General features: G+C 47.8%; 1 protein-coding gene across 3 annotated transcripts in view; it reads left to right on the top strand.

Annotated features, from left to right (window-relative positions):
- Nucleotides 1-25,977, top strand: part of GPD2 (glycerol-3-phosphate dehydrogenase 2) — a 248,117-nt gene that overhangs the window by 88,512 nt on the left and 133,628 nt on the right. For all 3 annotated transcript variants that reach the window (XM_033943995.1, XM_033943994.1, XM_033943993.1), the window contains exon 6: nt 12,372-12,535. In XM_033943995.1, coding sequence (XP_033799886.1) covers nt 12,372-12,535 — 164 coding nt within the window. The remainder of the gene's footprint in view (nt 1-12,371; nt 12,536-25,977) is intronic.

Raw genomic sequence — 25,977 nt, 5'->3', positions numbered from 1 at the left:
CTGGTATCTCAGTGGGCTCAGGCTTTTGACCCACTCTCTCAACACATGAGAGTGACTCCTTTGTTGAGACAGTCTCTCCACTGATGGATGCTCTCTTCCAATCTCTCCAGAGGTTTACTGTTTCAAACACCTCCTCATCAGAAGGTCCTCATGACAGAGTCTTCGACCTGCGCTTGGGGGGTTCATCTCGATGGTCTCTGTACTCAAGGCCATCGAACCAGCACAGATTGTGAGTGTCACATCAATCTGTTGGAACTCAGAGCGATCTTCAATGCTCTCAAAGCTTTTCAGCATCTTCTTCACCACCAAGTAGTCCTCATTCGGACAGAAAATCAAGTTGCCCTGTACTATGTCAACAAGCAGGGAGGAACAGGATCTCTCTCTCTTTGCTAGGAAGCTTTGAAGGTTTGGAATTGGGCAATCCTTCACAACACCTTCCTGAAAGCTATCTACATTCAAGGAGAGAAAAACAGTCTGGCAGACAAATTGAGTCGTCTTCTACAACCTCACAAATGGACACTCAATTCCTCGCCTCTTCATCACATTTTTTCTCAGTGTGGAACTCCTCAGATCGATCCCTTCGCGTCTCCCCACAACAACAAACTGCCTCAGTTCTGCTCCTGGATATACTCCCCTCACCGACTGGAGGCAGATGCTTTTCTCCTGGAATGGACAAATCAGTTTCTCTATGCGTTCCCTCCATTCCCTCTCATTCTCAAGACACTTGTCAAACTCAAACAGGAACATGCTACCAAGATTCTGATAGCTCCTCGGTGGCCCAGGCAACCTTGGTTCTCCCTTCTACTTCAACTCAGCAGCAGGGAGCCACTGCTTCTACTTGTTTTTCCCCTTTCTGCTTATACAGAGTCAGAGTCTCTACTTCATCCCAACCTGCAGTCTTTACACCTGACAGCTTGATACCTCTCAACCTAACTGCCACTCTACAGTTTTCTAAATCTATACAAGACATTTTAGAGGCTTTAGGAAGTCTACCAGTAGACAATGCTACAATCAGAAATGGACTAAATTTTCTGCTTGATGCACCATTCATCACAATGAGCCTCAATCTACCTCCTTGTCTTCAGTTTTGGATTACCTGTTCCATTTGTCTCAATCAGGCCTCAAATCCACATCCATTCGAGTCCATCTTAGTGCAATTGCTGCTTTTCATCAGCCTATTGAAGGGAAACCCCTTTCTCATCCTGTGGTCATCCTGTGGTTGTGCTCATCCTCTGGTTTCCAGATTTATGAAAGGTCTTTTCAATGTCAAACCGCCTCTCAAACCTCCTCTAGTGGTTTGGGACCTCAGTGTTGTTCTTGCTCAATTGATGAAGCCTCCTTTTGAACTAATGGCTTTGGCTCATCTTAAATATCTCACTTGGAAAGTGATTTTTCTCATTGCTCTCACATCTGCTCGCAGGGTCAGCGAGCTACAAGCTTTAGTTGCAGACCCACCTTTCACAGTATTTCATCATGACAAGGTGGTCCTGCATACTCATCCTAAATTCTTACCTAAAGTGGTTTCAGAATTTCATCTCAATCAATCCATTGTACTACCAGTGTTTTTTTTCCAAAGTCTATTTCTCATCCTGGAGAAACAGCTTTCCATACTTTGGACTGTAAGCGTGCTTTGGCTTTCTACATGCAAAGAACTAAACCACACAGACCTGCACCTCAACTTTTTTTTCCTTTGATCCAAACAAGTTGGGACATCCGATTTCCAAGTGCACCATCTCCAACTGGTTAGCTGGACTGCATCTACAGAGTCGAGTCACTGCCCTGCTATGCTCAAGCTGGACTGCATCTACAGAGTCGAGTCACAGCCCATAAAGTCAGAGCCATGGCGGCATCAGTAGCTTTCCTTAGATCTACTCCTATTGAGGAAATCTGTAAAGCTGCCACTTGGACCTCGGTTCATACCTTCACCTCTCATTATTGTCTGGATGCTTTTTCCAGATGGGATGGCCATTTCGGCCAGGCAGTGTTCCAAAATTTATTCTCCTGAATTGCCAACACTCCCACCATCCCATTCTGGTTAGCTTGGAGGTTACTCACATGTTGAGAATATGCCTGCTTGTCCTGGGATAAAGCATAATTACTTACCGTAACAGGTGTTATCCAGGGATAGCAGGCAGCTATTCTCACAACCCACCCACCTCCCCTGGTTGGCTTCTCTGCTAGCTATCTGAACTGAGGAGACACACACCCTGCGTCGGGCGGAAAGGCACTCACGCATGCGTGGTGCGGCAGTTGCGAACTTTCTAAAGTTCTTCAAGCAAGTCTGCTTGCAAAGCTGTCTGTATCCGGGCTCCGTGGATGACTTCACCCACATGTTGAGAATAGCTGCCTGCTGTCCCTGCATAACACCTGTTATCCCAGGACAAGCAGGCAGCATATTCTTGACTGATGACGGCACCGACGGAGCCCCGGTACGGACACTTTTAGAGTGATTGCACTCTAAGAACTTGGAAAGTTCTAGAGGCCGCACCGCGCATGCGCGAGTGCCTTCCCGCCCGACACAGGCGCGCGGTCCCCAGTTTCTTAGTTTCCGCGGAGCTAAGAAGACGCGTTTTTCAACGGCCGTTGAAAATTTTTCTCCACGCGAAAACCCCTTTGGCTCTATTGCCTCTTTTCTTTTCTTTTATTTTTGTAAAAAAAAAAAAAAACTTTGTATTTTTTCTTCATTTTTGGTTTTTCCCCGGCGGGGCCTTCTGCCACCATCGAGGCCTCGGCCTTCGATTTGGCGGAAGCCGTTTTTCCTTTCATGCCCCCTCAGCCAGGGTTCAAAAAGTGCCAGCGGTGTGCACGGCCTATCTCCCTTACGGACCCGCACAACTGGTGTCTAGAGTGCATGGGTCCGGAGCATCAGGCGTCCACCTGCACCCGCTGTGCCACATTGAAAAAACGTACTTTAAAGAATCGTGAAATTCAACAACGATTACTTTTCGGTACCGAGATGTCCGATCCCGCGACATCGACACCGGTATCGGCTCCGGTACAGTCGGCACCTACATCATCGACACCGTGTGACACCGCGCCGGCGTTGCAACACCCAGGTAAGCCGGCTAAGAAGCCTTCCCCGCTGGAGCGTCCTCCGGTCTCGATTGCAGCGAGTCCAGTCCTGCCGACCGTGAGGCGCCAGCGGAAGCGCTCCGCCCCTATTGAGGTGAGTCCCTCGACATCGGGCTCCTCATCTCCGGGGTGTAGAGCGGCACCGCAGGTACCGCAAAAGAAAAAGGCGGTACCGGTGCCTTCTTTAGATGATCGCATAGCGGCCATCCTCCAAGTGCAGCTTAAGGAGCAATTACAACAACTCCTTCCAGCTATCTTGGCTCCGAATCTCCCGGTGCCGGTCCGTACTGAGCCACCGGTACCGGCAGTGGAACAGCCTGTATTGTCTGCATCTACTGTTTCGGTACCGGTACACTCAGCCTCATCGGTATCGATGCCACTCCTCGCACCGGAGCCGACATCCCACCACCAGTCGGTACAAACTTCGGCACCGATGCGACCGGTGACTTCTCCCGGTACCGCATCGATGAGGTCGGGTAAGTCACTGCGCAAGTCCCGACACTTGGAACCATCCACCCCTGAGTCTCGGGACCGTAGTTCCCATATTAGGGACCCTGATCTGTGGGGTGATTCCGAAGAACCTTTTCTATCAGAGGGTGAGTGTTCTTCGGATGGGGATGATCCTGTTGTTCCTGACCCATCCTCCAAGCATGACTCTTTGTCTTTTTCTTCCTTTTTAAAAGACATGTGTGAGTCTCTTTCCATTCCTTTGGAGGCTTAGTCTAAAAAGTCTAAAGCCTTTCTTGATGCCCTTGACTTTGACCAGCCTCCAAAGGAATTTTTGAAACTCCCTCTTCATGACATCCTGAGGGAAACATTTTACAAAAATCTAGAGACTCATCTTACTATTCCGGGAGCTCCCCGCAAATTGGACTCTCTATACAAAGTCATCCCTATTCCAGGGTTTGACAAACCCCAGCTTCCACATGAGTCCCTTCTTGTGGAATCTACACTTAAAAAGTCATCAGGAGCTAGTGTTTATGCTTCTGTCCCTCCTGGCAGAGAAGGTAAAGCCATGGATAAATATGGTAAGCGTCTTTACCAGAATGCAATGCTCGCCAATAGATCTGGCAACTATGCTTTTCATTTTTCATTCTATTTAAAGCATCTCCTTACCACCATGGCTTCTTTTGAGCAGTACCTTCCTGAGCGAAAGCGACTGGCGTTTCGCCAATGTTCTTCTTCACTTTTCCAGCTGAGAAAATTTATGGTAAGATCTATTTACGATACTTTTGAACTTACCTCTAGAGCGACAGCTATGTCTGTAACCATGCGCCGCCTTGCCTGGCTGAGGGTATCCGAGCTTGATGTCAACCATCAAGACCGGTTGGCTAATGCACCGTGCTTAGGGGATGAGCTGTTTGGAGAGTCTATGGACTCAACTACCCAAAAGCTCTCCGCCCATGAAACACGCTGGGATACTCTCCTCAAGACAAAAAAGAAACCGCCACCGGCGCGGCCTTTCAGACAACAATCGGCCTACCAACGCCGTTATGTAGCTCATCCTCTGCAGTCAGCTCCACAACAACCTAGAAGGCAGCGTCAGCAGCAACGGCAGACACCTAGACCACAACAGCAACAGCTTGCCAAGCCGCCTCCTCAACAGAAATCCACGCAGCCCTTTTGACTTACTTCTCCAGGGCATAGCCAGCGTCCAACCATCTTCCCTGCAACCTCAACCTATAGGGGGTCGTCTTTCCTTTTTCCTCAGCCGATGGGAAGTTGTCACTTCGGACCAATGGGTCCTCAACATCATCCACCACAGCTACTCTCTCAACTTTCAGAACCTCCCGGTCCCAAATCTACCAAAAGAGTTTGCTTTGAACTCTCCTCAGTCTTCCCTCCTTCTTCAGGAGGTTCAATCCCTCCTCCTTCTGAACGCTATAGAGGAAGTTCCTCCAAATCAAAAGGGGCAGGGATTCTACTCCCGTTACTTTCTGGTCCCCAAAAAGACAGGAGATCTCAGACCGATTCTAGATCTTCGCGATCTCAACAAATGCTTGGTCAAAGAGAAATTCAAAATGCTATCTTTCGCCACGCTTTATCCTCTTCTCAATCAAAACGAATGGCTATGCTCCCTCGATCTCAAAGAGGCATACACTCACATACCAGTCAATCTGACCTCCAGACAGTACCTCCGCTTCATGATCAACCGTTGTCATTACCAATACAAGGTACTACCCTTCGGTCTTGCCTCCTCTCCAAGAGTATTCACCAAGTGTCTGATTGTGGTAGCTGCCTTTCTACGCTCTCACCACCTTCAAGTCTTTCCTTACTTGGACGATTAGTTAATCAAGGCCGATTCATCTCAGTCAGTGCTCCTGGCCACCAACCAAACCATCCTGTTTCTCCAACTTCTGGGATTCGAGATCAATCTTCCCAAATCTCATCTCATCCCCACTCAGAGACTTCAATTCATTGGAGCAGTGCTGGACACAGTCCTCATGAGAGCATTTCTACCGGCCAACCGTCTTCAGACTATCCAATTTCTCTGTCAGCAGGTACTTCTTCAGAGTTCCATCTCTGCCAAACAGATGATGATACTCTTGGGTCACATGGCCTCCACAGTTCATGTCACACCCCTCGCACGTCTTCACCTGTGCACTCCTCAATGGACCCTTGCTACCCAGTGGTCCCAAGCGACGGATCTTTGCTCACGACACATATCTGACATCATCTCTTCGTCAGTCTCTACAATGGTGGTTGATATCCTCAAATCTCTCCAGAGGTCTTCTGCTCCATCTACCTCCTCATCAACTAGTCATCACCACCGACGCATCCCCTTATACCTGGGGAGCTCATTTTAACGAGTTCCAAACTCAAGGCCTTTGGACAGCCCAGGAAAAGAAGCATCACATCAATTTCCTGGAACTCAGAGCAATGTTTTACGCCCTCAAGGCCTTCCAACACCTTCTCTTTCCTCAAGTCCTCCTGCTGTGCACAGACAATCAGGTTGCGATGTACTACATCAACAAACAGGGTGGAACAGGCTCTCGCCTCAGGAATCCCAGAAAATCTGGACTTGGGCCACAGCTCGCAGCCTATTCCTGAAGGCGATCTACATCCAAGGAGAGCAGAATTCATTAGCGGACAAGCTCAGCAGAATTCTCCAACCTCACGAATGGACTCTCGATCCTTCAACCCTACAGTCCATCTTCGATCAATGGGGCACTCCTCAAGTGGACCTCTTTGCAGCTCCTCACAATCATCAACTGCCCCAATTCTGCTCCAGAATCTATACTCCTCACCGTCTGGCAGCGGATGCATTTCTTCTGGATTGGTCCAATCTGTTCCTGTATGCTTTTCCTCCTCTGCCGCTCATGCTGCGGACCTTGTTCAAACTCAAGAAGGAACGAGCCACCATGATTCTGATTGCTCCACGATGGCCCAGACAACATTGGTTCTCCCTTCTTCTTCAACTCAGTTCCAGAGAGCCTTTGCTACTTCCTCTATTTCCTTCTCTGCTTTCGCAGCATCAGGAGACCCTCCTGCATCCCAACCTTCAGTCTACACCTGACAGCTTGGTATCTCTCGGGCTGACTTCAAACAACTCTCTTCTCTCTCAGCCCGTTCGTTCTATTCTGGATGCTTCCAGGAAACCAGCCACTCTCCAGTGTTATCATCAGAAGTGGACAAGGTTTTCTTCTTGGTGTCTCCTTCATCATCATAATCCTACGTCTCTTCCAGTGGAGACCTTGTTGGATTATCTGCTTTCTCTGTCTGACTCTGGCCTCAAATCTACCTCCATCAGAGTCCATCTCAGTGCTATTGCTGCTTTTCATGAGCCAGTCCATGGGAAACTCCTTACAGCTCATCCCCTGGTCTCCAGATTCATGCGAGGCCTTTTCAATGTTAAACCACCTCTTAAAGCACCTCCTGTGATCTGGGATCTTAATGTGGTTCTCTCCGCTTTGATGAAGCCCCCGTTTGAACCTTTGGCGACAGCCACTTTCAAGTTTCTCACTTGGAAAGTACTTTTCCTTATTGCTCTTACCTCAGCCAGGAGGGTCAGTGAGCTACATGCACTAGTTGCAGATCCACCTTTTACGGTCTTTCATCATGACAAGGTGGTTCTGCGTACACATCCAAAGTTTCTCCCTAAGGTTGTCTCTGAATTCCATCTCAACCAATCCATTGTTCTGCCTGTCTTTTTTCCGAAACCTCACTCTCATTCTGGGGAACGGGCTCTGCATACTTTGGATTGTAAGAGGGCTCTAGCTTACTATCTAGAGCGTACTAAGCCCCACAGATCAGTTCCCCAACTCTTTCTGTCTTTTGATCCGAATAAATTGGGACGTCCTGTTTCCAAACGTACGTTGTCTAATTGGCTGGCAGCGTGCATTTCATTCTGTTATGCTCAGACCGGACTGACACTGGAAGGTTCTGTCACGGCCCATAGAGTCCGAGCAATGGCAGCATCTGTAGCTTTCCTCCGTTCCACTCCTATTGAGGAAATCTGCAAGACTGCTACTTGGTCCTCAGTTCATACTTTTACATCTCATTATTGTCTGGATGCATTCTCCAGACAGGATGGACACTTCGGCCAATCTGTTTTGCAAAATTTGTTTTCCTAATGGCCAACCTCCCCTCCATCCCTCTTTTTGTTAGCTTGGAGGTCACCCATCAGTCAAGAATATGCTGCCTGCTTGTCCTGGGATAAAGCACAGTTACTTACCGTAACAGGTGTTATCCAGGGACAGCAGGCAGATATTCTTGCATCCCACCCACCTCCCCGGGTTGGCTTCTTAGCTGGCTTATCATAACTGGGGACCGCGCGCCTGTGTCGGGCGGGAAGGCACTCGCGCATGCGCGGTGCGGCCTCTAGAACTTTCCAAGTTCTTAGAGTGCAATCACTCTAAAAGTGTCCGTACCGGGGCTCTGTCGGTGCCGTCACCCATCAGTCAAGAATATCTGCCTGCTGTCCCTGGATAACACCTGTTACGGTAAGTAACTGTGCTTTATGGTAAGTAACTGTGCTGTTTCTGATGGCATTCTGAACAGCAGTATACTTAAATTACTTAGATTTTGTAATGACGAGAGTCTAAATAGGGGAAAAAATCTAAAATCTTTGTTCTATTTTTCTTTACTGGCGCAGGTTCAATGGTTAAAGAGAAATTTAGGTGTTTGAGTTATTTTTGAAAACATTTGTCAAGTACAATGGTTATAAAACTAATCAAAGGTACAATTTTTGTTTGTGCAAAGTATGCAGTTTGTATTGTGCAGGAATGGAAAGGGAGATTAGATCGTAAAAATGCTTTCCTGAAATTGTTCTTTATTAAGTGCATTGGGGAAAGCTATAGGAAACTTGTTTTTTAAGAATTCATTAGGATCTGAGTAAAGGTCCTGGTATTCCTTGTTAGTTCTCAGTTTTTGTTTGTTTTTGGGTGTGTGTGTGGGGGGGGAGATTTTAAAATACAGATCTAGCAGTCTTCCTAATTTACTTTACTATCTCATGATATTTACTCCTGTTCCACAATACAAGACAACAAAAAAACTTTTTTAGGAATTATCTGACAACACACCACATTTCATCTGACAACACACCACGTTTTTCTAAATCAGTTTTTCATGCTGATTTCAAATCTGTTATGTTTTTTTGCAATCAAGTAAACTTTTAAAGTTATGACTAATATTAGTTTATAGCGTTTTAGCATATAGGGTTTTAAGAATTGCAGCATCAACTTAAAGAAATGTTACAGTATCTTCGGTCCAAAGTCAAATAAGCATACAGAATAACATAATTATACTGGACTGTGTCACTTAGCAACCAATATTTCTTCAAAAATGCTTAGAGTATGATTTTTTTTTGTGAGTTGTGTCTGGATTGTCACGGCACAACATCCTGCAGTAGTCGGCCATCATACTCTCATTCCAGAAACCTTGGTAGTGACGCTCCATTAACTGAATGTCCTGGTGAAAACGTTCTCCTTACTTGTCACTCACCATACCAAGATTTTCTGGAAAAAAGTCAAGATATGAGTGCAAAAGGTGTATTTTTAATGACATGCGACAGCCAAGTTTCTGATATGAGTCAAGGAGATTCTGAACTCCTTTCATTTATGAAGGAGACTTAAGGATGCCCAGAATGTTTTCTACTAACCATTTGAATACCTCCCAAGCTTTAAGCTCAGCTGTTGAGACTGATTGCTTAAAATCTTCATCCTGCAGAACAGCCTTGATCTGTGGGCCTATAAATATCCCTTCCTTCAGTTTTGCAGTGCTGATTTTTGAAAATTGAAATTTCTTAACAAGATATTGAAAACCTGGCGAGTTTGCTTTACCCATGGCCTTTACCAGATTCTTCATCAACCCCAGCTTGATATGAAGAGGTGGAAGAAATATTTTATGAGGATCCACCAATGGCATAAATTTCACACTGCTTGTCCCTGGGTTATAGGTATCCCTCAGCTGCCAGACACGCTTGACATAATGTTCAGCTGTAAATCTGCTATCCCACAAGCACTGGAAATAGCAGTATTTAGTGAATACTCCTTGCATTCCCATTAGCATGTCAATGACCGTCAGATCACCACAGATGTTCCACTGGTGTGTTTCATAACTGATTGCTTCTAGTAAATTCTTCATATTCTCATAAGACTCCTTTAGATGAGCAGAATGGACAATTGGTATACTTGGTTTGGAATTTCCATTGTGCAGTAACACTGCCTTCAAGCTTCTCTGTGAAGAATCAATAAAGATATGCCATTCATCTGGACAATGCACTTGTGACAAACTGTTGAAGAATCTGTTGATGTCATTTCAAAAGCACAATGAGCCATTTACAGTTGTATTAGCATCTTTTGCAAGCAAGTGCTTTTGCTTAAGCCTTGAAGCAAGAAGTTCTGCTTTTTTTTTGAAAGATTTAGATCATGAATAAGATCATTGAGCTCAGCTTGTGTAAAAGTCTCTGGTTCTGAATCTTCATCATTCACTTAATCAGGATCAGATAATTCTGGATTGTGACCAGCTGCTGCATCATCATCACATTCTTCATCATGTTCAACAGAAGCAAGTCTATCTTGTGGAGGTACAGGGAGAGGCAGTGAGTCATCATGAGGAACAGGCCTAATAGCAGAATCCAGAGTAGAATATATAATTTTGTGCTTAGTTTTAGCTGAGAATCCACTTGTGTTCACAAGGCAAAAGTAGCAATCTTTAATATGGTCCCTCCATATCATTGGGATTGCAAATGATATCACTGCCCTTCGTCGATTTAGCCAGTCACAAAATCTATTGGAACTGATACAGATGATATGTTGAGCCCAAGACTTGTCCTGTTCACCCAGTGGACAGCCAGAATACAATTTGATCTACAATAAATGGGTGATGTGCTTTCATTGTGAATGAACCACAGACGTAACGGAAACTATCTGAATGATTAGTATAATGTCTTGGTATGATAAAGACTGATATTAATCACCATCTGTAGCATAAAAAAAACAAAGAACAACTGTCGTTAACCCTCCTTATACGTTTATCTTATAAACGCATGATATATCACCTAATTAACATTTATAATTATAATAGTCTTTAAGTCCGTTACATTAACGGGTGCTAGAATATATGTGTGTGTCTGTATTTATTTATTTCTCTCTCTCTCCTTAGCCTGTTTCTGTAGTTCTTTCTTTCTGTCTTTCTTTTTTCTCGGCTGTCCACCACCCCCTCTTGCCTGCTCCCCCTGTCCATTCTCCTTTCCTTTTTCTTCCCCTGTGTCCACCACCACCCCTTCACTGGTCCCCTTATCCAGCAGCAGCCCTTCTCCCTTTGTTTTAACTCCCCCCTGTCCAGCAGCACCTCTTTCCTGCTCCCCCTGTCCAGCAGGAGGCCTCTCTTCCTTTTTCTGCCCTCCCCCCCTGTCCAGCAGTAGCCTTTGTCCCTTACTTTTAACTCCCCCCTGTCCAGTAGTACTTTTCCCTTCCCTGCTTCCCCTGTCCAAGATACTACCTACACACCCCTACCCCTAAAGCAAAGCAAGTTAATTTCTTGTAGCCAAGAAATCACACCCCTCCCCCCAAAGGAAAGCAAGATCTTTCTTGTCCCCAACAAATCACACCTCTTCCCCCACAATGGAAAGCAAGATTGCTCCCTGGGCCCCTTCCCCAGCACACCCACCCCTGGCCTTTATCTAATCAATGCACGATAGTTCACAGCTTCCCCAGCACACACCCTTCACCCAAAACAAACCGCAAGTATTTTTTCCTGCCCAGCAAACTGCTATAAAAAAACAATCTTCTAAATCGGCAGTTAGTTTTGCTTACGTCGGTTGCTAGTTCTGCGAATACATTTTCTTCAATGTCGTTGCAAGGGAAAGAATCTGCCAAGTGTCCCTTACTTTCGGAGGCAGCTGGGGCAGGGCTCGCTGTAGGCTCCTTTTGTAAGTGGGGGGAGCCGAGCTGAAGGGAAAGCCAGCAGCTACTGCAGCGCGAGTATTCTTTTTCACAGGGAGGCTGTTATTTGGTGACACGGTTACAGCCGGCTGGAGTTTTTTTTCGGCGCTTCCCTTCCAGCCCCTTGAGGTGTCACCTCGGCTCCTCTCGATCCCCGCCAGCGTCGGAAGCCTTCTACGACACTGGTGCGGCTCCTGAGAGGAGCCGACAAGAGAGCAGGATGTCCAGCGCTGGGGTCCATGGTGGCTCTGTGCTTAGCCGTGGCGGCCTGCAGCCGCCGACAGCCGCCGGGGCTATTAGGCTTCCACCTCTGACTTTTGCCGGTCTGGTCTGGCCTGCTCGCCTTGCCATATTTTTTTTTTTAGTTGAAACACGCAGCGGTGGCTCCTCTCATGATCCCCACCTGTGTCGGAAGTCCGACACAGGCAGGGATCGTGAGAGTAGCCACCGCTGCGTCTTTCAACTAAAAAATGCAATATGGCAGGGAGCAGGCCAGACTGTAAACTGCGCATGCGCACTTCCTATGAGTCGCTACAGCTCACGGAAAACAGACGCACGCGATGGGAGTGTGAATGCGCGGCTTACCATTTTATTATATAATGAGCCTCATTACAGAAACATGATGTGCTATTTTGCAATTTTTATTATGTATAAACCGCTTAGAAGATTATTAGGCAGTATATCAAATTTGTATTAAACTTGAAACTAGTGAAAAACTAAACACAGATTTGAAATCAGCATGAAAAATACTACAAAACCCACCAACATTAACTCTGATGAAAATGATGTGTTGACCTGTGTAATCATTAATGTTCATGTGAAAAAATAATTTTTCAAAAGGGCACAAACATTCTTTGGTGAATTGTAAGATATTCATCTTTTCTTATTAGAAATTTGTTTGTTATACTTTAGATGGTGGCAGATTCCTTATTTCTGGATTGGAATAAAAGCATATGACCTTGTAGCTGGAAGTCATTGTTTGAGAAACAGTTTTGTCCTCAGCAAATCTAAAGCCCTGCAACGTTTTCCAATGTTGAAGAAAGATAAGCTTGTAGGAGCCATTGTATACTATGATGGTATGTTACTTTACATTTTCTCTTTTGATTATACCAGTGACACATGTATGATAGAATATTTTGCATATTAATTTACTATGATTGCTTCTACAACAAAAGTGCATTTTAGAGAAAGTACTTCATGTTGTAAACAGCTTTCTTTGGTTTAAAGCCATTTGAGACTGGAATTAATAGTGTGTATGCAAATTCCTTTAATGTCTAGTTTGTTAGACTTGTCTTCTACATCAACCACTCTTTATTGGTAGAGAATCTATCATTTTTCACAGTACCGTATTTTCGCGGATATAACGCGCACCATTGTAAAACGCGCACAGGGGTATAGCGCGCAGAAATCACGATGATATGTACAAAAACTTTTCTATACCGCGCTCAGGCATATAACGCGCATGCTGCCCGACTCTCCTCTGGCCACCCCGACTCTCCTTTCGCTCTCCCCGACTCTCCTCTGGCCACCCCGACTCTCCTTTCGCCCTCCCCGACTCTCATCTGGTTGCCCCGACTCACCCTGACTTTCGGTGCACTGCCCCGACTCTCCTCTGGTTGCCCCGACTCACCGTTCACCCGCCCTGACTTTCGGTGCACTGCCCCGCCTCTCCGTGCCTGTCCCCCTTGAAGTCCTGTCCCCCCTTGAAGGTCTGCCTGTCCCCCCTTGAAGGTCTGCCTGTCCCCCCTTGAAGTCCTGTCCCCCTTGAAGGTCTGCCTGTCCCCCTTGAAGATCTGCCTGTCCCCCCTTGAAGTCCTGTCCCCATCCTGAAAGCCTGATGCCCCCCCTCGACGTCCGATTCTTCTCCCCCCTCGGCAGGACCACTCGCACCCCCGCCCCGAAGGACCGCCGACTCCCCGACAATATTGGGCCAGGAGGGAGCCCAAATCCTCCTGGCCACGGCGACCCCCTAACCCCACCCCGCACTACATTACGGGCAGGAGGGATCCCAGGCCCTCCTGCCCTCGACGCAAACCCCCTCCCCCCAACGACCGCCCCCCCCCAAGAACCTCCGCCCGTCCCCCAGCCGACCCGCGACCCCCCTGGCCGACCCCCACGACACCCCCACCCGCCTTCCCCGTACTTTGTGTAGTTGGGCCAGAAGGGAGCCCAAACCCTCCTGGCCACGGCGACCCCCTAACCCCACCCCGCACTACATTACGGGCAGGAGGGATCCCAGGCCCCCCTGCCCTCGACGCAAACCCCCTCCCCCCAACGACCGCCCCCCCCCAAGAACCTCCGCCCGTCCCCCAGCCGACCCGCGACCCCCCTGGCCGACCCCCACGACACCCCCACCCGCCTTCCCCGTACTTTGTGTAGTTGGGCCAGAAGGGAGCCCAAACCCTCCTGGCCACGGCGACCCCCTAACCCCACCCCGCACTACATTACGGGCAGGAGGGATCCCAGGCCCTCCTGCCCTCGACGCAAACCCCCCTCCCTCCAACGACCGCCTTCCCCCAAGAACCTCCGACCGACCCGCGACCCCCCTGGCCGACCCCCCCACCCCCCTTCCCCGTACCTTTGGAAGTTGGCCGGACAGACGGGAGCCAAACCCGCCTGTCCGGCAGGCAGCCAACGAAGGAATGAGGCCGGATTGGCCCATCCGTCCTAAAGCTCCGCCTACTGGTGGGGCCTAAGGCGCGTGGGCCAATCAGAATAGGCCCTGGAGCCTTAGGTCCCACCTGGGGGCGCGGCCTGAGACACATGGTCGGGTTTGGCCCATGTGCCTCAGGCCGCGCCCCCAGGTGGGACCTAAGGCTCCAGGGCCTATTCTGATTGGCCCACGCGCCTTAGGCCCCACCAGTAGGCGGAGCTTTAGGACGGATGGGCCAATCCGGCCTCATTCCTTCGTTGGCTGCCTGCCGGACAGGCGGGTTTGGCTCCCGTCTGTCCGGCCAACTTCCAAAGGTACGGGGAAGGGGGGTGGGGGGGTCGGCCAGGGGGGTCGCGGGTCGGTCGGAGGTTCTTGGGGGGGGGCGGTCGTTGGAGGGAGGGGGGTTTGCGTCGAGGGCAGGAGGGCCTGGGATCCCTCCTGCCCGTAATGTAGTGCGGGGTGGGGTTAGGGGGTCGCCGTGGCCAGGAGGGTTTGGGCTCCCTTCTGGCCCAACTACACAAAGTACGGGGAAGGCGGGTGGGGGTGTCGTGGGGGTCGGCCAGGGGGGTCGCGGGTCGGCTGGGGGACGGGCGGAGGTTCTTGGGGGGGGGGCGGTCGTTGGGGGGAGGGGGTTTGCGTCGAGGGCAGGAGGGCCTGGGATCCCTCCTGCCCGTAATGTAGTGCGGGGTGGGGTTAGGGGGTCGCCGTGGCCAGGAGGGTTTGGGCTCCCTCCTGGCCCGATATTGTTGGGGAGTCGGCGGTCCTTCGGGGTGAGGGTGCGAGTGGTCCTGCCGGGGGGGGGGATGTATCGGACGTCGGGGAGTCGGCCGGGCAAGAGGGCTTGGGCTCCCTCATGCTCCGATCGTGGATGCGGGTGCGGGTGGGAGCGCGTGCGAGCGGTCGTTCGGGGTGGGGGTGCGAGCGGTCCTGCTGGGGGGGTGAATCGGGCGTCGGGCGGGGTGGGAACTATGTTTAAAAACTTTTGTATACCGCGCTCAGGCATATAACGCGCGAGGGGTATGCGCGGTACGTAAAATCACGTATAACGCGCGCGTTATATCCGCGAAAATACGGTAGATCCTAGTAAGTCATCTAAAAGTATTTTAATATTTTGTAAACCTAAATATCTTTATTTATTTATTCAATTTTCTATACCGTTCTCCCAGGGGAGCTCAGAATGGTTTACATGAATTTATTCAGTTACTCAAGCATTTTTTCCTATCTTTCCCGGCGGGCTCACAATCTATCTAATGTACCTGGGGCAACGGGGGAATTAAATGTCTTGCCCAGGGTTACAAGGAGCAGCGTGGGTTTGAACCCACAGCCTCAGGGTACTGAGGCTGTAGCTTTAATCACTGTACCACACTCTCCCCCTTACAAAGTTTTGCGTTTGCTTGCTAGTATATTTAGTTTTTAACTCTTTTAGATTACACCAGTGTATTGCAAAAGAATCTGAGATTCCACGTCTTGGGGCAATATTTCCAGTTTGAAGCGATGCCCTTTGGGTTGACTGCGGCACCCAGGACCTTCACCAAAGTGATGGTAGTGGTGGCCCATGTTTGCACCCTGAGTGTCCTGGTTAACCTGTATCTGGGCAACTGGTTGATCATAGCTCCCTCGCAATCCGAGGAGCATCAGGCTGTCATCAGGTGATGCAGTTGTTGTAGTGCCTGGGCTGGAAGAGTCATCTTGAGTTGATGCAGGATCTGGAATACCTGGGAGTTCGATTTCACACGGAACAGAGCAAAGTGTTCCTGCCTGTCTCCCATCAGGAGAAGCTTCAACAAGTCATCAGGGACCTGGCAGTATCTCCAGTTTCTGGGGACCATAGTGGTAATGATCAGTGTGATTTCTTGAGCCAGAGCCCGTCTGCATCTACTGCAGGATGCTTTGCTTTTGTGCTGGAACCCCCCAGCAGGACCTGTTACATGCATCCCTGCCCTGGATGACTGTGGTACAGAACAGTCTTGCATGGTGGTTGCGACCCCTCTCACTATCCAGGAGCCTTCCCCTCTGGGTCTTGGATTGGGTGATTCTGTCTACAGTTGCGCATCTCAAAGGCTGGGGAACAGTATGTATGTCCGTCCCTGTTCAGTTCAGAGCGCAAGTGATTGATTAGTCACCTAGGCTTCAGGCGATTCAGCTGGTCCTTCACTTCAAGGGTCATCTCCATCATTGAGCAGTCCACGCATTCTTGGACAATGCCACAGTAGTGGCTTATGTCAATGGGCAAGGTGGCATAAGGGGAGTCCCTCTCTGAACATGGAGGGTCAGCTTCTCTTCTGGTGGGAAGAAAGACACCTTATGGCGCTGTCAGTGGTGCACGTGGCAGGAGTAGACAACGTTCAAGTGGATTTTCTCAGTCAGACTCTGGATCTCGGAGAGTGGTCTCTATCTCAAAGAGTATTCTATTACATAGTAGATCAGTGAGGGCACCCAACATTTGATCTCATTGCAAATGCGGCCAACAAGAAAGCAGATCGGTTCTTCAGTTGGCATTGCGAGGCTGGCAGCACAGGCCCTTCGCGGTGCGGGCTCATTCTACCAGAGGTGTTTCGTCCTCTTGGGCAGAGTCGTCGGCTGTTTTTTGGGATGAGATTTGCAGGGCCGTTACTTGGTCCTTCATGCATACGTCCACCAAATTTTACAGGATTGATGTGGCAAGCAGGGTGTTGCTTTTGGTGCTTCTGTTTTGGCAGCAGGCTCATCTGTCCCATCCTGATTTTCCAGCACTGCTCTGTTATGTCCCACTGGGAATAAAATGGGATTGTACAAACGTGAAAGATTAGGTTCTTACCTTTGCTAATCTTCTTTCTTGCAAATCCACCCTTTATTCCGGGAACCCGCCCTATACCTTGCTGATTCACCGACTGTCTGCCTTTCCAAGTACCTACTGGTAGGCTGGATTTCTGTTTTCTGTCCAGCCTTTATAAGAGTGCCATAAGAATGGGTTTAGCACTTAGTTTTGGGAGGTCTCTAGTTCAGGCCCCCCCTTCTGACAGTTCAGGCTGTGTCTCCTTATAGCACTGTTTTGTCATTCAGGTTTATAATGTTTAATGACCTGTTCTCTTGTTTTTCATTGTTGCATTTGTTGATATGAGCAGAAAAGACTTATTTGTTGAGGAGTGTCCCCGTTCCTCTCTCTTGTTCTTATCCTCTACTGATGTTCTTGGCTGCTTTAAGACTAACAGAGACAGTGATGAGGTAAGAGAAGGAGGGGTTTAAGTCTCTGAAGTTTGAGGCTTCCTACAAGGTCCTTGCGGGTAAATGGAAATAACCCACTGGTCCCGGAATAAGAACCTAAACTTTTGATATGCCTTTGTGTGGAGTGGGAGAACATTGTCTTTGTGTTCCTTTCAGCATTGAACAATAGAGCATTAAGAAGCTAGCAGTCAATCTTTGTAGGGGAAATCCATCATTGGAATGTTCCTGCTTCCCCCTACTCCCCAGCTTTGGTGTGTATGGGGGAGGGAGGGGAGAAGAGTTTGAAAGAGTTCTCAGTTCCAGATTCCTACATTTTTGAGCTTGTGCCTAGATTTGGAGAAAAAAAAGTCAAGATTTGGTTTAATAGGTGCTATACATTTTAAAGTTAGACCTGTGTAGAATATTTACTTTAATAATACCTCATTTAATTTTGCTAAACTTATGACTAGCTGTGTAACTTTAAGCTTAATAGTTACTAAATCAATTTATCTACAAACTAGTTGGCACATAAAACCTGTAAATCATACCTAATTGAGCTTCTCTTTCAATGATTTAGACTTTATAGTAAGACTAGTAAGCCTCTTGGGAGACATTGGAGATTAAGAAATCCAATTTTGAACAAATGAGGGACATCAAGAGTAAAGCACTGATGAGGGAAGCCGTAATCATTCCCAAGGGTAGATCACTGGCACATCTGACAGAAAATCTAAATATCTTTTCTTATGGTATCCTATGTAAAATGGTTTTGTTTTATTTAATAAGCTTTTTGATATAAAGTAAGTTTATTTCTCACTTCCTGAAGGCAATGTCTCTTCAATTGGATTCACAATGATGGGTCATATTCCTAGTCACATGTTACTTGAATTCTCTTCCCGAACTTAATTGGAAGTTAGAACTCTAATAACAACAATGAAAACTTGAAAACAATCAGGGCATCTTTTTTTACAACTTGTTGCTGAGCTTTTCATGTTTATCTTGCTTTTGTGTAATATATTTCAAAATTAACTTCAGTTATACACGTTTTCTTTTTTCACACATTTTTGGTTTTAAAGTTTTTCAGAGTATGAACATTCCCTGACATTTTATCTCCCGAGTTCTGCTACATGTGAGAAAATGGTTGAGTCCTCTGCTACTATGTCAGTGTTCAGCATGGGGGTAAGGAGAGAAGGGATAGATAAAATATATTTACAGGCCATGAAATAGCCAGACTGTTTCCTGTAGGCTACAGTTTCTCAGAATACTTTAGCTTATAGTATCTAAGTAGCAACCACCAAGGCCACAGAGACCTAGGAGACTAGATGTTGAGGCAATAACCTCAATACTTTTGGTTTTTAGCTTATTACCAATGTTGGAATGGGGGAGGAAAATGTTGGATTAACACTTAGAACTTGTATGCCTATGTGCCCACAGTGGTAGAGAACCAAAATATAAGACAAAAAAAAAAGATTGGAGAAAGCGCAATATCCTACAATTACTCAGCTGGGATATAAACTTTGTGATAAAGGATTATCTGGACAGTATTAATAAGTGAAATGGTTGTTTTCTGCTCTTATCTATTATGATAATCAACATAATTATTATAGCCCTTCCTTTGTGAAAATGCTTCCTCCTGTCTCAGCCACTAAAAGATTGCTCTCTCTGCCCCTTTGCTATCAGTCTGTCTCTAGTAAATGAATTGGGCAGTTCTTTTACTTTACCTCACCCATTAAACTGGCTATATCTATTTTATTTACAGAAAACATAAATTCTACTGCTTCAAAATATATTTCTGTTGATGGTTTACATTACTGGCACATCTATGGCTCGTAATCACAGCATAGCTGCTTGGGGCTGGAAGAGTTTGTGCATGTATAGGAGAGGAGGTTATAAGAAGATCCATTGCAACAAGAAATGTAAAGAAACAGGCCTGGGAAATAGAGAATGACAGGGGGACAAAATTTTCCCCGTCCCGCAGGAACTCAATTTCTTCATCCTGTCCCCACAAGTATTGTCGTTGTCCCTGCCCCATTCCTGTAAGCTCTACCTTAATCACACAAGCCTCAAACGCTTATGATTTAAAAGTGTTTGAGGCTTGTGTAGATAAGGACGGAGCTTGCAGAAATGGGGCTGGTACAGGAAAAGAACTTGCCAGGATGGGACGGAAAAATGAATTCCTGTGGGGACGGGGAAAAATTTGTCCCCGTGTCATTCTCTAATGGGAAACTAGGATAAACAACCTATATGGTTGAAAGGAATGACTGTAGAAACAGGTCTATTAAAGCTAAAAGGACATTTAAAAAATGTAAAAAGGATCCAAATTAAGAATATAGGAAATAACATGAGCACTGGCAGGTTAGATGCAAATAAAGAAGACAATAGAGAATAAGCATAAATGAGAGGCAAAACCTCATAATAAAACCTTTATCAGGTACATTCAAAGCAAGAAGCTGTGAGTGAGTCTATTGGACCTTTAGATCAGTGCTTCTCAACCCAGTCCTTGGGGCAAACCCAGCCAGAGATTTACATATTGAGGAAGCTGTGCATGCAGATCTATCTTATACATATTCATTGTAGATAACCTGAAAACCCAACTGGCTTGGTGTGCCCTCAGGGATTGGGTTAAGAAGAACTGTGTTAGAAAATAGAGACTGTGAAATGGGCACACACAGAGGGTAAGACCATAGTGGTAAGACTAAATAATTTATTTGCTTTTGTTTTACTGAGGAAGATGTAAAGGAGCTATCCATTCCATAAATGATACTTAATTCTGGCTATTCAAAGGAACTGAAACAACTGTAGTAGATGACCCAAATCATTCAAAATTAAATGAAATGTGGATTGTGAGAAATTGCAGCAGGACCTTGGGAGACTGAGCATCCACATAGCAAAGCACAGAAACAGAGAAAAGTGAAAGCAGATAAAGACCAGATAGCCTATCCATACAATCTATTATCCCTTTCGCTCCTTTAGAGATTCTATGTACTTGCTCCAATCTTTCTTGAATTAAGATACAGTCTTTGTCTCCACCACCTCTACTGAGAGGCTATTCCACAAATTCACCACCCTTTCCTTAGTCTGTTCCCTTTCACCTAAGCCCCCTCAATCTAGAGCAGTGGTTCTTAACCTGGGTTCGACCGAACCCCAGGGGTTCGGTGAGTCAGTCTCGCAGGTTCAGCAGAGGTCAAAACACACCTCCGACTCATATAGCGCGCAATCCTTTTCGAGGATGCTGGACATAAAAACGAAGAAAAGGAACAGACTTTGTTGCGAAAATGACATGAGAGTGGCACTTGCCAAGGTAAAGCCGTGCATTTCTGAGGCAACAGCAGAAGTCACACTGATTTGCAGTAAATTTCATTATTATGTTATTATTATTCAAAATACAGTGGTGCCTCACACAACGAACTTAATCCGTTCCAGGAGCAAGTTTGTTATGTGAAACGTTCGTTGTGTGAAACGCGTTTTCCCATAAGAATACATTTAAAACACAATAATTCGTTCTGCAGCCCTGTTTTCCCATAAGAATACATTTAAAACACAATAATTCGTTCTGCAGCCCTACATTTCCCTCCCTCCACCTCACCTTGTATGCGGAGTCTGCCGGCCCTCTCCCTCACCCAGCCGCACGCTTCCAGAAAGCTGTGCACGCGCAGCTGCTGGAGTTGGTCAATGTTCTACTCTCCTGCAACTTCCGGTTTCCGGTTGCGTCAGAGGAGAAGATTGAGCAACAGAGCATGCGCGCGTGCGCTGCTCCCTGAAAGCGTGCGGCTGGCCGAGAAAGAGGGCCGGAGAACTCGGCATCCAGGGTAAGGTGGAGGGAGATGATGGAACAGTATTTCATGGTACAGTATTACTATTTGTTAAAAAGGAAATAATCTTTTGATGTTTTCTGGATTTTTTTTCGTTAGCTTAAACATGGCTTAACTTGCTGTAAATGGGTCAGGTCTCGTAAGATAGGACCAGAGAATCGGGTCTGGGTAAAACCAGGATTTGCAGGATCTCCAGGATCCTCATGGACTTGTATTGAGATCCTGGTAATATTGCAGGATTTCACGAATTTTCCAGGACCCTGGTCCACCTTAACAGCAGACCTCCTCTTTTTTTGATTGCCACAGCTGCTGCTCTGCATTTACTGGAGTCCCCTACACGCCGTCTTCTCCTTCTCTGCATGGGTGCTGCTGTTCCCGGCTTCGGCGAGAGTAGTTCCGCCCCCCCCCGGGCCCCTCGGGCGACTTCGTTGTGTGAAACGAAGTTCGTTGTGGGGAGCACGACAAAAAGTTCGTTGTGCGCAGCGTTCGCTGTGTGAGGCGTCCGTTATGCGAGGCACCACTGTATAGGAGAACTTTTTTGTTTTCAAAATTTATATTATTTTTTCCCTCACTGTATACCTATGTTTTGAATTTGTAAAAATCATATTTTATTTTTCCAATAAAGAAGGGTTCGGTGAACACGCATATGAAACTGGTGGGGTTCAGTACCTCCAACAAGGTTAAGAACCACTGATCTAGAGTTTCCTTGCAAAGAGACATACCTCCTATGCTTTTATGCCATGGAGGCATTTAAACTTCTCTATCATATCTCCCTTCTCTCACTTTTGTACCAAAGTATGCATAATGAGATCTTAAGTCTGTCCCCATACTCTTTAGGATGAAGACCACTGACTGTTTTAGTAGCTGTTCTCTGAACTCTTATCCTGTTTATCTTTTTGAAAGTATGGTCTCCCGAACTGTACATTCTTCTCTAAATGAGATCTCACCAGAGACTTATTCAGAGGCATTATCATCATCTTGTTACTTTCTTTATTCACCCAAGCATCCTTCTGGCTTTTGCATTTGCCCTTTGTACCCATTTGGCTACCTTAAGATTAGAGAATGACACGGTGAAAAAATTGGTCCCCGTCACCGCCCCGTCCCCGTCTCACCATCCCCGTCACCGCCCCGTCCCCGTCTCACCATCCCCGTCACCGCCCCGTCCCCGTCTCACCATCCTCTTCACCGCCCCGTCACCGCCACTGCCACCCCATTCACCGCCCCGTCACCGCCACTGCAATCCCATTCACTTTTCTTTATTTACGTATAAAGGAAACATTCTTTAAAACTTTAAAACTTAGTTAAATATTAGTTAATAACTATACAAAAACAAAACACGCAGAGAAAAAATTAATTAATATAAATTCTCAAAACTGACACATTTTGATCACTAAATTTAAAATAGTTATTTTTCATACAGTTTTTCAATCACTAATCTTCCACCACCCCTGGGGCTAGCAATGCAAAAACAAACACGACATGTACTTTAAATGCTTACAAAGTCCCACCTCTTTACTAGAGATCTTACTGAGCTCCTTCAAACCCCCAAGCTCCCATCCCATACACCTCATTTGGGCCAAAAGGGTTTCCGAAAGTACTTTAGCCCAAAGAATGTAGGGCCTCCCTTTAGGTACAATTTAGTTAAACTTTAGTTAATAACTATACAAAAACAAAACACGCAGAGAAAAAATTAATTAATATAAATTCCCTGACTTCCCTGCACTGTCCCCCCTTGAAGGTCTGTCCCCATCCTGAAAGCCTGATGCCCCCCCCCCCGACGTCCGATACATCCCTCCCCCCGAAGGACCGCCGACTCCCCAACAATATCGGGCCAGGAGGGAGCCCAAATCCTCCTGGCCACGGCGACCCCCTAACCCCCCCCCGCACTACATTACGGGCAGGAGGGATCCCAGGCCCTCCTGCCCTCGACGCAAACCCCCCTCCCCCCAACGACCGCCCCCCCCCCAAGAACCTCCGACCGCCCCCCCAGCCGACCCGCGATCCCCCTGGCGACCCCCACGACCCCTCCACCCCCCTTCCCCGTACCTTTGGTAGTTGGCCGGACAGACGGGAGCCAAACCCGCCTGTCCGGCAGGCAGCCAACGAAGGAATGAGGCCGGATTGGCCCATCCATCCTAAAGCTCCGCCTACTGGTGGGGCCTAAGGCGCGTGGGCCAATCAGAATAGGCCCTGGAGCCTTAGGTCCCACCTGGGGGCGCGGCCTGAGGCACATGGGCCCGACCATGTGCCTCAGGCCGCGCCCCCAGGTGGGACCTAAGGCTCCAGGGCCTATTCTGATTGGCCCACGCGCCTTAGGCCCCACCAGTAGGCGGAGCTTTAGGATGGATGGGCCAATCCGGCCTCATTCCTTCGTTGGCTGCCTGCCGGACAGGCGGGTTTGGCTCCCGTCTGTCCGGCCAACTACCAAAGGTACGGGGAAGGGGGGTGGGGGGGTCGTGGGGGTCGCCAGGGGGATCGCGGGTCGGCTGGGGGGGCGGTCGGAGGTTCTTGGGGGGGGCGGTCGTTGGGGGGAGGGGGGTTTGCGTCGAGGGCAGGAGGGCCTGGGATCCCTCCTGCCCGTAATGTAGTGCGGGGTGGGGTTAGGGGGTCGCCATGGCCAGGAGGGTTTGGGCTCCCTTCTGGCCCGATATTGTCGGGAAGTCGGCGGTCCTTCGGGGTGGGGGTGCGAGTGGTCCTGCCGGGGGGGGGATGTATCGGACGTCGGGGAGTCGGCCGGGCAAGAGGGCTTGGGCTCCCTCTTGCTCCGATCGCGGGTGCGGGTGGGAGCGCGTGCGAGCGGTCGTTCGGGGTGGGGGTGCGAGCGGTCCTGCTGGGGGGGGTGAATCGGGCGTCGGGCGGGGTGGGAACTATGTTTTAAAACTTTTGTATACCATGCGTGAAAATACGGTAAATAGCGGTTCCTAGAAGGGGGTACATTGGCCCGCGGGGACAAACCTGTTCACCGTTTCCGCGGTCGGTGAATGGCCTTGTCCCCGTCACCGCAGCGACTGCTAGTTTTCTTCCCCGTTTTCGGCGGTGACCCGCGGCTTAAATGCGGTGGCCGCGGGTAAACCGTCACCGTGTCATTCTCTACTTAAGATCATCTCTTTACAATCACACCCAAATCCTGATCCTCTTTAGTGCACAGTATTCCCCCTCACAACTGTACTTCTCCCTCAGATTTTTGTAGCCCAAATGCATGACATGCATTTTTTAGCATTAAATCACAGCTTTAAATTCTGGACCATTTTTCAAGCTTTGCTAGGCACCTCATTATTTTATCTACATCATCAGGGGTGCCTACCCTGTTGCAGATTTTGGTATTATCTGCAAAGGGGCAAACTTTGTCAGATAGCCCTTCTGCAATATCACTTCAAGTTTATTTATAATTTGGTATACCAACCATCACATGTATCTGGCCAGTTTACAATATTAAAAATTAATAAAAACATAAAAAACAGAAATGAAATAAGGCAGGTTGAAGCCAAGACAAGGACAAAGTTTAGACAAGTTGGATACAAGAGAATTGGGGGGGGGGGGGAGATTATAATTAAATTAAAAAATAAAAACAAGAGGAAGGGAAGAGGGGGAGGGGGAGGAGAATACAGAAGGAAAGGGGAGTCGCTTTTTAAAAGCGATTCTCTGAATTTTTTTTTTCATTTATTTATTATATTTTTTCCTTGGAAAGTATTCTTAGCTGCAGTTTTGGCATGCATATTTGAACAGAAATATTTTGAGGTTGGTTTTAAATTTGGTTAGAGAGTTTTCACAGCGGAGATGTGGTGGCATTGCATTCCAGATGGAAGGGCTGTTGCGGAAAATATAGTGTTTCTGGTAATAAAGGTCTTTGATCGAGGAAACCGTCAGTAAGTTCTGATCGGAGAATCTGAAGGCCCTGGAAGGGGTATGGGAGATAAGATATTTATCTAAGAAGGCAGGTGAGTGGGAGAACTTAATTTTGAAGACAAGTAGGAGTATTTTGTAGGTTGTTCTATGTGAGACTGGCAACCAATGTGATTCTCGAAGAATCGGGGTGACATGGTCGTATTTTTTGGCTTTATAGATGAGTTTAATTGTGGTATTTTGAATCAGTTGTAGTCGACAAATTTCCTTTTGAGTTATTCCATTGTATAATGAATTGCAGTAGTCTATGTGTGAGATGACCAGTGAATGAATTAGAGTTTGAATAGAAGTAGGTGCTAGAACAGAGGTTATAGAACGAATTAGACAGAGTTTATAGAAACAGTTTTTGATCAATGATATGATTTGATCATGGTAATTGAGATCTTTGTCAAAAATGATTCCTAGTACCGTATTTTCACGCAAATAACGCGCACCCGTGTAAAACACGCACACGGGTATAGCGCGCAGAAATCACGATGATATGTACAAAAACTTTGGTATACCGCGCTCACGGGTATACCGCGCATGCTGCCCGATGCTCCTTTCGCCCGCCCTGACTTTCCGTGCGCTGTCCCGACTCTCCGTTCACCCCCCCTGACTTCCGTGCACTGTCCCCCCTTGAAGGTCTGTCCCCATCCTGAAAGCCTGATGCCCCCCCGACGTCCGATACATCCCTCCCCCCGAAGGACCGCCGACTCCCCAACAATATCGGGCCAGGAGGGAGCCCAAATCCTCCTGGCCACGGCGACCTCCTAACCCCACCCCGCACTACATTACGGGCAGGAGGGATCCCAGGCCCTCCTGCCCTCGACGCAAACCCCCCTCCCCCCAACGACCGCCCCCCCCAAGAACCTCCGACCGCCCCCCCAGCCGACCCGCGACCCCCCTGGCGACCCCCACGACCCCCCCACCCCCCTTCCCCGTACCTTTGGTAGTTGGGCCAGAAGGGAGCCCAAACCCTCCTGGCCAC

The sequence above is a fragment of the Geotrypetes seraphini genome, chromosome 5 (assembly GCF_902459505.1).
Source record: "Geotrypetes seraphini chromosome 5, aGeoSer1.1, whole genome shotgun sequence".
Taxonomy (NCBI): domain Eukaryota; kingdom Metazoa; phylum Chordata; class Amphibia; order Gymnophiona; family Dermophiidae; genus Geotrypetes; species Geotrypetes seraphini.
This window is presented reverse-complemented; position numbering and strand designations above follow the sequence as displayed.